At 38.0% G+C, this 12,872-nt stretch overlaps 2 protein-coding genes across 3 annotated transcripts in view; one reads left to right on the plus strand and one right to left on the minus strand.

Moving 5' to 3' along the window:
• The first annotated feature begins 242 nt into the window (after positions 1-242).
• Positions 243-3,608, plus strand: LOC117298054 (GTP:AMP phosphotransferase AK3, mitochondrial-like). The gene is made up of 5 exons (XM_033781282.1): positions 243-493; positions 901-1,020; positions 1,696-1,868; positions 2,486-2,604; positions 3,044-3,608. Exons 1-5 carry the CDS (start codon positions 349-351, stop codon positions 3,141-3,143), a joined length of 657 nt encoding a protein of 218 aa, XP_033637173.1. The 5' UTR covers positions 243-348; the 3' UTR covers positions 3,144-3,608.
• Positions 3,609-9,393: 5,785 nt separating this feature from the next.
• LOC117297622 (interleukin-6 receptor subunit beta-like) overlaps positions 9,394-12,872 on the minus strand; it is a 42,534-nt gene continuing 39,055 nt past the window's right edge. For both annotated transcript variants that reach the window (XM_033780746.1, XM_033780747.1), the window contains exons 12-13: positions 11,366-11,502; positions 9,394-10,565 (exon numbers count right to left, since the gene is read on the minus strand). In XM_033780746.1, coding sequence (XP_033636637.1) covers positions 9,765-10,565; positions 11,366-11,502 — 938 coding nt within the window. In that variant the 3' untranslated portion in view covers positions 9,394-9,764. The remainder of the gene's footprint in view (positions 10,566-11,365; positions 11,503-12,872) is intronic.

The raw sequence follows: 12,872 nt of genomic DNA on the forward strand, positions 1-12,872 counted from the left end.
AATTGCCATCCTCAAATTTTCGGAGTTCCCTTTTTGTATCGATTTAGACTTCTTGGTAAGTCTTTGAAAGCATTTTTGTTCTTCTGTACTTCAAAATTGCAATCCTCAAACGGTTGATGTACCGACAAAAATTGCAGCCTGAACATCTGACGTCACACTTCCGAGACGGGACCCCGTCGCGACGCGTCGGACCAATCTACTTCTGGTTTTACATTTTTGAAACTACAGAGGGCGCCCCTCACAAACATAAAAGCAGCTAGACAAGTCGACTGCTGGATCTATTTCGCTGATTATTTTCCATTTTTCTAGCATTATGTGACATTTTTGTGTATTGTTTTAACAACCACCATGATTAGCAAAGTATTTCGGGCCATTATACTTGGTCCCCCTGGGTCGGGGAAGGGTACAATATCCTCACGTATAGTGAAGGATTTCAAGCTGACGCACCTGTCGAGTGGGGATCTCCTGCGTGCGCAGGTACGAGGCAAAACAGGTGAGCCACTCAATTACCGAGTTTATAGACGTTTCGAGTTTTTGACTTTTTAAACCCATGGTACTGGTGGTTATTCTCCTGAAACTTCCGCAGGGGAACTTGCAAGGACTTCAGGAGAGAGTCGTCTTGGAATCTATGAAGTTTGAGGGATTGTTGAAGATTATTCCATAATATAATAATCTAAATTCTTGGGCATGTTGGAAGGATTGTTCGTAGATGAGATGCAAGGTATTTTGAACTGATTGTCATTGCCCTTTCTTGCCCTCTATGGGTTGGATTCTAAAATGTGGCTGTTGTCAGCCATTGATCTGAAACGATCAGACTACAACTAAATAATATAATGCTAAGCCATCAAGTTTATCTTGTATTGTATTGTAATTTGTATCAAACACTTTTTCACCAATCAGATGCTGGATTAAAGGCGAGTGAATACATAGAGCGTGGAGGTTTGGTGCCAGATCATTTAATGGTTGATCTGATACTGAATGAACTGAAAGGGCTGTCTTCGGTAGACTGGCTCCTTGATGGTATGTAACTTAATTTAATTTAATGTGTTTATTGGTCAGGCAGGGTGTTGATTGAGATATACCATGGAGGTATCCGTGCCACAACCATGCACAATACAATGGCATGCATAACCATTCCCATTTTGTTGATTTGTTTAACTGTCTTGCAGTCGTTATGTCTCGTATTTTTAGCTCAAAAAATAGTGCCAGTACTAGTTGCAATAACGTAACCCGTAACGTTATCGCAACTATACCAGTACTAGCGAGGTTTATGTAGCTGCTCGTTACGCAAGCAAATATATTGTCGTCGAGTTACTAATAATAACAATAATAATGTATTAATATAGCGCATTTTCCATATACATGTTCAAATGTGCTTGTCAGAGAAATTAACAGGTGAGTTTTGAGCAGTGTTTTGAACATATTGACAGAATCACAATTTCTTGATATGTGTAATTCATAATCATATAGACATTAAACAAAATGTTTGTATGGGAGAGATTTTCTGTTGCCAGCTTAAGTTTATATTCCTTTGTGGGAGTTTGCTGAGTTCCCTTGATGGGAAGATCATTCAAACAAACAAACAAACAAATACATGAACATGAACGTCAACAAATTGTGTTGTTTTTGGTTGACGTTGCCACTTTGGACTTATTTCATGCTGACGTATGGGATTGAATATTCACACCCCTACAGGTTTCCCGCGGACAGTCGAGCAGGCAAAGGCCTTGGCTGATGAGGTTGGAGTGGACTCAGTGATCAACCTTAAGGTACCATTTGATGTGATTGTCAAACGGTTGGAGGGACGTTGGATGCATGCCCCGAGTGGAAGGGTGTACAATCAGGACTGGAATCCACCCAGGGAGCCTGTAAGAATAGACTAATAACTTCTTATCTATCATTTCATTTTATAATTCTAGTTGTGATAAAGAGAAAGAAGTAATTTTCCTCGAACTTGATTTGGTATTTGAAGACCTCAGAATTAGATGAGCTCTCAAAATCAACTTGCATCTGAAGAACACAACTTCGTGTGACAAGGTTGGTTTTTCTTTCATTTTTATCTTGCAACTTCGACAACCAATTGAGCTCATATTTTCACAGGTTTATTATTGTATGCATATGTTGAGATACACCAAGTGAGAAGACTTGTCTTCGACAATTACCAAAAGTGTCCAATGTCTTTTAAAAGTGGGAGGAATCGGTCTAAAATTTTGACCCTCTAACTTTCTGACTGGTATTTATTTGATTTTCATATTTTTTTGTTTGAGTAAGTTTTGGGTGTTAAAATGTTTGGATACATCTGAACCTGTTATTTTTTGTCGGCGGTGTTTCTTTGTAAATATAACCGTGATCCCCTCCTTGCACTTTCCATTATTTATAACAACTTTTTGTATAAATAAGAACATCGCAGGAACTGTGAGCCAGAATGCTATAAATGATGTTTTATTATTATTATTAACATTATTATTATTGTATTATTTCATAGGGAAAAGATGATGTTACTGGGGAGCTTCTTACGCAAAGAGACGACGACAAACCAGAAACTGTGTTGGCACGGTTACGAGCTTATCAAAATTTGACCTCGCCAGTTACAGACTTCTATAGGTAATAATAATAATAGTAGTTTCTTGTTTAGTCACTCAGTGACGCTCAGGCGCTTTAACATACAGAGTTTTCCTGCAAGGTATGTGGGACTACATTTGAATTATGAGACCTACTCCTTTTACATAGCACCATGTAGAGGTTTACAAGGTGCTGTGGAGCAAATCAAACCAGGAACAACGGGGCAAACCCTTCTCTTTAGGATAGGTGCCCTGGGTACTTTTATGTGCATTACACAACACACAGGACCAACGGCTTTACATCCCATCCAAAGCGACATGGTTAAGTGTCTTGCTTAAGGCAAAGGGGTCACGACTGGGACTTGAACCCACACTCTGCTGAACAGAAACTGATCTTTGACAATTACCAAAGGTGTAATGCATACCTAGATTTTCTTAAATTGTTGTTAATGTCTTGGGGTTGTCTTTGTTGTTCTTGGCAGAGACCTGGATCTTCTGAAAGAGTTCACAGGCACAGAATCTGACAAGATTTGGCCCGAAGTTCACAAGTACTTGTCGACTGTGGTACCACCAAAAAGCTGAAGCGTTTTAAAATTATTTTACATCTATTGATTTGATTCCAGATAATTTTCCCATAAAAATGCTTGATTTGGGAGATTTCTACGATCAAGCTTACATTCCAGTCCTATTGCTTCAAATTTAAATCATGTTTCAAATGTAATTTTGAGATATCCAGTACTTTGTCTTTCTTTTAAACAGTACTAGAGAGGGTACCAATGATAAACATTTTACATTTTTCAAGAAAGATAATTTTCAGAAAACTTGATGATCTATTTTTGTATATAATAACGATTGAAGTAGTGATGTTATCGAGAGAAGGAAGTTGATTACAGCTGGATTCAAACCCCACAACCTCCTCAGGTTAATGTACAGGTGTTTTACCTAATAAATATACTTATACAGCGCTTTGTCACACCCCTAGGGGCGTATCAAAGAGCTCGGTATTTTTTCCTGCAAAGTATGTGAAGATACAATTTGAAGTATGAGACCAATGAGACCAATTCCTTTAAAGCACCTGTTGATGATTTACAAGGTGCTGTGCACGTGAGCAAGACACGCACGCGTACGAGCACTCCCAATGACATTCTGCACGATTCTGCCGCGCGTGCCAAATATACGCGCACGCATGACCAAGTTTGTCCGACCACAATCATTGCTGTGATTGGTCAAATGGGTGAACGTGCACAGTTTTATTGACAGGCCGGATCGGTCCATATGCAGCCAATCAAACCAGGAACACCTGGGTGAACCCCTTCTCTTTTTGATATAGAGTGCACTGGGTTTTTGTTTGTTGCATAACACAACACATGGTACCAATGGCTTTACGTCCCATCTAAAGGACAAAGCAATGGTTAAGTGTCTTGCTTAAGGACACTATGTCAAGACCGGGACTAGAACTCACACTCAGTTGAACAGAAACACCTGAGCGTATGTATAAAATGCTTGAACTATCCACCACAACATGCCATGGGCTAGGAATGAAGGGACAATGAAGAAATTAGCCCGTATATTGGAGAAAATGGAATAAGAGACAAATTATTGAGACAATTAATATTTGGTATTGGTTTATTTGATCACTCAGTCAATATTGAAAATATTTAATTTATGTTTGTCTTAGATGAATTACTTTCTTTACAATATTGTGTACACTTTACATGAAGGCACAGAAGTGCAAGAGGTAGAAGGAAAAAAAAGGAATAAAATAAATCATGAAGATTTAAATGTATTTATGAATGTTCATTTTTTATGTTAATGAGTGACTGGTTCTAAAGTTTATTTTAGTTGTAATTTGCAAAGCTAAAAAGCAGATGTTGGAAAACAGTGCTGTTAAAATCAAATTACCATACTTGATTATTATGGACAAGAAATGTGGACCGTTCTTAAAGGAACACATTGCCTTGCATCGGGGGAGTTGGTCTATAAAAAGCGTTTGAAAAGCGTTCGTTATGAAATGCATATGGTTGAAAAGATGTTTTAGAAGTAGAATACAATGATCCAAACAAAAATGCCTCGAAATTGCACAGTTTTTTTTATACATCGTGAACTAACACGGCACGCCATAGTGTGGAGTCAAATTTCTTACTCAACAAAATTGCTGACCAAGTTAGTTCGCAAAATAAAAGGAAAACCACACAATTTCGAGGCATATTTGCGTATCATTATATTCTACTTTTAAAACATCTTTCTAACCAAATGCATTTTATAACAAACGGTTACAAAAGCTTTGAATAGACCACCTCACCCATCCAAGGGATCGTGTCCCTTTAATTCTTTTTAAAATGTACAACATGTGTTACAATAGGTATCAAATTGGCTAAGGCTATATATGGCAGCCACTTCATGCATGCTGTCACAACATTTCGTACAGTAACAGATGGCATCAAGATAAACATTTATGCCCTAGATGCATACAATTGGGCAACTAGTTATGAAATACATGTATGGGAACAAGTTCTTTGACTTCTTGCATGAAAACTATCAAATATGCAGCAAAATTACACTAAGTCTCATCGACCAAGTAGGAATCCACAAATGGGCACTTTGAAAAACCTCACATCAAGTATGCAGCTAACATTACTTTAAGTTAGGAGTCTCATTGACCAAGGAGGAATCCACAGACGGGCACTTTGAAAAACTTCACATCAAGTCTGCAGCAACATTCACATAAAGATAGGAGTATCATTGACCAAGTAGAAATCCACAAATGGGCAATGTGAAAAACCTCACATAAAGTCTGCAGCAACATTTACATCAAGTTAGGAGTCTCATCGACCAAGTAGGAATCCACAAATGGGCAATGTGAAAAACCTCACATCAAGTCTGCAGCAACATTTACATCAAGATAGGAGTATCATTGACCAAGTAGGAATCCACAAATGGGCAATGTGAAAAAACCCTCACATACTGCATAAAGTGTCAGGCTAAATAAAAGCCAATTGGATCGAGCCAATAAAAAATGTGGTCCCAGATACAGAATGTGTTCTTAAAAACTGCAATCTTAACACTTTCAAGAGAAATACAGAATGCAACAGGCTGAACATTTATAAGAATACGTACAATGTCTTTTGCAGCTTTTCCACTAAACCGGAAAAAATACATCCATCGCTGACGAACAAATCTACTGTGAATGTTTCTCATTACAATTTTGGTTTCTTACAATTGAATAAAAATACACCTACACAGAATGGTTAGTACACAGGCTTCATAAAGAGAGCGAGTCAATAGTGATTTTGTACAATTATCGAGTACAAATTTATTACTAATAATTTTGTTGAAGAAAATTATGGTACAAATTATGCCGTAGGCCTATGTTTAATCTTGTTTAGTGTTAATTTCCAAACTGACATTCATCAATTTGAGTGTAAAAAGGCAGCATTCGCTCGACGACATTGTTTGATTGTGTGAATGTTGTGACTGGTTAAGCTATGCAGATTGTGCACAAAAACCTTGTGAAGCCAAATTACATCAATTTTTGTGCGATTTGTGGCGACTTTTATAACGCTGTTACCCAGAAAGTTCAAGACTATGTGAGGTCATCGAACTTCCCAGATACAGCCATCTTGATTTGATTCCATTCAGATGAATGAACCCAAATTGAGGCTTGGAGAACAGGTTCCTCTAAATAAGAGATGGCAACTGCCGGCACTTTGTATACTGTATAAAACCAGATAATCATAACAAGGCAGGGTTAAATAGCCCATTCTATTGTGAACAATTGTATTTTACAACATTTCAATGTAGGGAGAATTTTCTTCCCACTTTTATAAAGACTTTATTTCTTGGAAAGTGATTGCATCACAATCTTTAAGGGCACAGCCGTCGATTTCACCAAACTCTTCCTAACTTAGGATTAATTTTAGGATGAGTACAATTCCGTATCCAAAGGCGTTAAGACGCATTGAACCCATCCTGTTAGGACTAACTCGTCCTAACTCGAGATATATTAATCCTAGAGTTTCGTAAAATCAGCTGCTGGACACCTTTGGTAATTGTCAAAGACCAGTATCCTCATTTGGTGTATCTCAACATACATACAATAACAAATCTGTGAAATTTTTGACTCAATTGGTTATCGAATTTGCAAGAGAATAATTAAGGGAAATACCCCACTCTAGTCGAACAAGTTGTGGGATTTTTGGAATATTGAATTCGAGACCTCAACTGAGGCTTCAAATTCAACTCAAATAGTTCGGTGAGAATTTACTTCTTTCTCAAAAACTGTTACTTCAGAGGGAGCCGTCTCGCGCAATGTTTTATACTATCAACAGCTCTCCATTGCTCGATACCAAGTAAGTTTTTATGCTAACAATTATTTTGAGTATTTACGAATAGTGCCCAGTGCCTTTAACTTGTCCTTAGACCCCTTCCATAACAGTGAGACAGACTTTATACAGTGTAATCTTTTCTACAAAAACAAATCATACATAACAATATACATTTGAATTCAGAACTCTGTGATTAATGCTTTAAGTATTTACATTATTTAACCCTGAGTATTTCATTTAAATATTCCTTTCTAACACACAAACTGGTACCAAGAGTAAAAGGGTTAATGTTCAATGACTGACCACACTGCATCAACTTTTTGTAATATCCAAATTCTAACCTAGTTATATGTTCATTTGACATGAATATGTATTGTGTAACTATACTGGTTTGGATCAGTGAAACAACAACTTTTAATTTAAAAATTATTTTGCTCATTTTTACCAATGTTTTACTTTCTCTTTAAGCTTGCCACAAAATATATTCTCTTTTGTTCTCCGCATCAGTAAGAAAAAACATTATGGATCTGACTGACTCTTCTGGGCAAATTTTGTGATGAACCATCACCAGAAACAAAGAAACTTAACATTGTGGCCTTTTATTCACCTTTTATATCATTTCGCCAAAAAAAAAGACAAAAGTTTCACCTCCAAAAATGAAGACAATTCTTCCAGACAACCTTTAAAATAAAGTTGCAAGAAAATAAACACACTTGTTGCATAAAATAACATATGCAAAAAATTACAAACCTGTGAAAATTTGAGCTAAATTGGTTGTCAAAGTAGCGAGATAATAATGAAAGAAAAAACACCCTTGTCACACGAAGTTGTGTGCTTTCAGATGCTTGATTTCGAGACCTCAAAATCTAGTTCGGAGGTCTCGATATCAAATTTGTGGAAAATGACTTCTTTCTCAAAAACTGTGTTACTTTAGAGGAGGCGTTTCTCACCACGTTTCTCAACAGTTATTTTGAGTAATTTTGGATAGTGTCCAGTGCCAGCAGAAACGTGTGACTAAGCAAGTGACTGTACCAGACATTCAAATCTCAAGTCATCAATGGCTTATTGAAGTACAAGTTATAATACAGCAAAATCAGAAAAAGTATTTTGACAATCTAGCAGCAGCTCATAACTAAGAAAAGGAAGACGCGTTTAAAACTGAAAAAAATAAATAAAAAATATATAGACAAAAATCACGATAACATACAAAAAATCGCGATAAAGCATCAACCATATTCAGTGAACCTGTTCATTTGTTTTCTGAATGAATACTTCTCCAGTCCATTAGTAAAAATATAAAATTGTAAGAAACTCGTCTAGAATTATCTTTTCAAAAAGCCACAGTTTTTCATCCTATAAATATAAACAAATCCTTGAATATATGAAAAAAGTTACACACAAAAAAAAGTTACTGCAAGAAGATTTCATTCTACTAAGAATATGTCACAGATTCCACACTACAATTTAAAAAAATAAGAATAGAAATGAAAAATTTGGTCCAGCTTTTTTTCGAAAAACAGAATTAAAATGGCTTGAAAATGTTGCATAATCAAGAAGAAAATGACCTTTGACAAAGCCAGCCTGATACTTCACTGTGGCAATTGAGCGATTACCTCCATGCCCCCTGATCATTGCCTTGGTGCCCCCTTAACAATTTCACTCATTGAGACACCCTTTGTTAACTTGGTTTGGACTCTACTGTTTCAGTGACAAGCTAGGCGTGTCACGTCCTAGCTGAAGAGCACCGGATTCAAGCTCTGGTGTGTCTGATCAGCAGAGTGTGGTCATGACACTTGTGTTCATAAACAAGACTAACCATAATTGCTTCATAAATTTGGGGAGGTAGTGCTTTCTGCTGTACCAGCCAGGCTTCTGATGGATGATACCCAAGCCTACATCTGTATGGACTGTAAAGGGGGTAACCCTGTTTCAGCCCCTGGAGTAGGTGGCAGCAGCCACACCTTGAAATGGCCTTCAGGCCTTGTGTGTGTGGCGACTTGCATTAAAAAAGAGAGAGATCTCTGTGGTCGTAAGAAAAACGCTGCATCGCAGCATCGTCTGCAACCATTTTGAAAAAGAAAACCACTTGGTGGGCATTGGTCTAGGTGTGATTAAGCTTGGGCGATATCACGATATTATGGAATATCGCGATATTAATTTGAAAACGATTTCGATATCGGATGAATTTGGTTTTAATCGAAATAACGATATATCGCGATATATCGCGATATATCGCGAATCGCGATAATCGCGATATATCGCGATATCGATTAAATATCGCGATGTATTTGCTAGCTGAGACATCTCGCACCCCATAGGTTTGGAGTAAAATCAGAAGAATATGTCATTAGAACACCTCTCTTTTGCTATGACTGTCTCTTCTACAACTTTCACTTGGAGTTTGAAGACTGATGATGTCAAATTTAATTAATCGCGATTATATCGAATATCGCGATATATTGTCGGCGATATATCGTGAATAAAATAAATCGATATCGCCCAAGCGTGCGGTATGGCAAGTCAGTAGAAATATGCATATTATTACAAAGGTATACGGTAAAGTAAATTTCATATTTGTCTTTCATTCTATCTTAATAGACGAGAAGAAAAGACCATGCCTGCGAATAACAAATGACAATCAGTTTAAATACAAATCTGGCCAAAATGTACATTCAACAGTCAAGTTTACATCGAAGAAGGCAGCAATTATTTTATAATCCTGGCTTTATCCAAAGTATTAAATACAAGAACATCATCAATATTTCCTTTTGCACATTAGATTCTTGAGAAACAGTAACTCCCTTTCGGGAGCAAACAATAAAAAAAAAAAAAAACTTTCTCTGACTATTTACATGAATGTATACAGTTTATATTACAACTATGTACTCCCTGGCCCATGATCATCAAAGGAGGGCGCTGTTCCATTCAGTAGATGACCATTATCAAGCGAGGGCGCTACACCATTGGATAGTGGGCCTGGAATGGCTACAAGTCTTGTGTAAGAAGGCATTGTTTCTTCAGAGTAAATGCAGGGCTGTGATTGGCTCAATGAGGGACTCGAATCACTCCCGATAGCTTCACCGGTACCCAGCCGGTGGTAAACATCACCCCCGCCATCCTCATCATTCTCGGCGTCAAACTCTGCACTAGGAGGCACTTCCACCAACCCTCCATCGGTCTGGATGGTCGATAGTTTTAAATAGCTAGGCACTCGGTTCTCAGTACAAGTCTCTCCATACCCGGAGTCAGTTGAATCCAGTGCAGACCGGCCTAAACCGGTATGAAGCCGTTCCAATGAGACAGAACCTGGTAGATGCACAAATAAAGCGGATAACTTTCCTGATCCACCTGTGGTTGATCCAGGCGAGAGTGGATCCTTCTCGTGAAAGTCCTCAGATGAGTTTGCTGAGTCCGTACTGGTCCTTGACAACTTCCGACATGAGTCGACCTCACAAAGGAGGCGATCCGATTCCTTGGACGCCTCTTCCCGTAGTTTCACATAATCAGCTTCACCGTGGTCCGCTGCGCATCCTCCTTCAGCGCAGGGCTGAGATAAATGCGTGTTCCCCAAGATGCCGTTTGGAATGACTCCGTTCGGAGTGCAATGGTTGGGGGGCAAATCAAAGACTTCCCTCTCGATGTCTCGACGTGGGACGCGACCATCAAGAATTCTTTCAAACTGCGGGGAAAGAACCAACAAAACATTAAAGGAAATTGACAGTACTATTTAAGAGACATGGGCCAACCAGGGTGGGGTTTGTACCCCCTTAATTAAAAGTGATACTTCCAGGCCATGGGCTGACCAGGGCGGGATTCGAAACCCCTTGACTAATAGTGCTACATTAAGGGCCATGGGCTGACCAGGGCGGGATTCGAAACCCCTTGACTAATAGTGCTACATTAAGGGCCATGGGCTGACCAGGGCGGGATTCAAAACCCCTTGACTAATAGTGCTACATTAAGGGCCATGGGCTGACCAGGGCGGGATTCAAAACCCCTTGACTAATAGTGCTACATTAAGGGCCATGGGCTGACCAGGGCGGGATTCGAAACCCCTTGACTAATAGTGCTACATTAAGGGCCATGGGCTGACCAGGGCGGGATTCAAAACCCCTTGACTAATAGTGCTACATTAAGGGCCATGGGCTGACCAGGGCGGGATTCGAAACCCCTTGACTAATAGTGCTACATTAAGGGCCATGGGCTGACCAGGGCAGGATTCGAAACCCCTTGACTAATAGTGCTACATTAAGGGCCATGGGCTGACCAGGGCGGGATTCAAACCCCCTTGGTGAACTGACCAGGGGCCGTTTTAACAAAGCAATAAAATTCATCGCAAGACAAATTGTCTGTATTACCATAGTGATTTATATTGTATTATTATTCACACTTTACTTAGCAATTACGATTGATTTGCAATTTTAGATCTTTGTGAAGGTGGCCCCAGGCCAGGATTCGAACCTCTAACGATCAACTCACCTGTTCGGGTGCAATGAAGTAGATGGATGGCACCGGCTTGAGCATCCATTTGATGCAATGCCAGCTTAACCCAACTAGAGTAAGAATGACCAAGACTCCTATCACTGCTACTACAGTGACATTCACTGAAGAAAGATCTAAATGAAGAGAGGGTTGAAAGAATTGCTTCGATTATTCGGGGTTTGGTTTGAGATTACTAAAGTCCTAGTCTAAGAAATCATTATTTATTCAAAGTGATCATTTGATAATTAAGTCCTTGTCTAATAAATCATTTTTGTTTAATAAACCATTATTTACAGTGATCATTTGATTTAATATTAAAGTCCTAGTCTAACAAATCATTATTATTTATTTAACATGTTTAAAGTGATCATTTGATTATTAAAGTCCATGTCTAATAAATTTAACAACCTCAACTGTTCAAAAATGTAAACAAACAAACAAATAAGCAAACTTGAGGGTGAAATTATTACTTGAATTATTATTATTAGTAGTAGTAGTAGTTGGAGAAAATTATTTGTTTGTAAACTGCCTACCAACCAAAAGGACCGACATGTATGGTATAAGTTATAAATGTAAAAACTAGTTCTAGGCCTAATGTTTTGACCCTAGCAGTGTGTATCTCATAGGCTAAGATACAAGACACACCTGAACAGGTATCCAAAAGTAAGAAAGGTAGAAATAGATGAATAAAGAGAGGCAGAAAGCACTAAGAAAAAGCAAGGGGGTTAAACAATAAATAGGAAAGTGGAAACAAAATAGATAAATATAAAGCTGCAGAGCAGCAAAGGTTGGATTAAAAACAATTCACATTATCAGATAGCAATAACAATACAAATATCCATGACCAATAAAACTTAAAACAATAAAGACCCAAACTGCGGCAAAAAAAATTGAGAAAATTGACGGAGAAAAGAAATGCATTGTAAAATCATTTGTATTTGGTATACAACACCATGTGACAATAAAAATTTAAACAAGTGAAAAGTTCAAAGTTTTGCCCAAAATAAAGTTTGTGAATTCAGCCTTGAATGTGTGTATGTTTTGACCACAGTTTTAACATATTGATGTACTGCATTACCAAAGCTGTCACCCTTTGCATCGTACATTTTGTCCAACAATCAGGGAGATATTGAGGAACAAATTCTACATAATAGGGAACAACATTCCATAATAAGGGGAATTTTCAAATTTGTACATATCAGAACATAGAAATATTGGTTTATTTTCTGGGAACTTTCACTTTTCAGTTTTTAGGGAAATGCAGAATCAGGGAGAGTTGGCTCTCTGAAAAGCAATGGCACTAAGAAGGTTTAGACGATAATATTTTTTGATTTTATTTATTATAATGAGTAGGGTAGATGGCCTTTGCTTTCGATCCAAACCAGAGGCCCACACTAAACAAGTACAACCAAATACATATCCATTTGTAGAAAAGAAAGAGGGGAAAGGGATGAGGGAGTGGGAAAAGATAAAAGATAAAATGGATATGGTTATTACAAATATA

Source organism: Asterias rubens, chromosome 12 (assembly GCF_902459465.1).
Source record: "Asterias rubens chromosome 12, eAstRub1.3, whole genome shotgun sequence".
In the NCBI taxonomy this organism is placed as follows: domain Eukaryota; kingdom Metazoa; phylum Echinodermata; class Asteroidea; order Forcipulatida; family Asteriidae; genus Asterias; species Asterias rubens.

Coding starts and splice junctions, on each gene's coding strand:
- LOC117298054 (XM_033781282.1), top strand. CDS start 349: ATGATTAGCAAAGTATTTCGGGCCATTATACTTGGTCCCCCTGGGTCG. Junction 1,021..1,695: donor GGTAGACTGGCTCCTTGATG/GTATGTAACTTA, acceptor ACACCCCTACAG/GTTTCCCGCGGACAGTCGAG. Junction 1,869..2,485: donor GGAATCCACCCAGGGAGCCT/GTAAGAATAGAC, acceptor ATTATTTCATAG/GGAAAAGATGATGTTACTGG.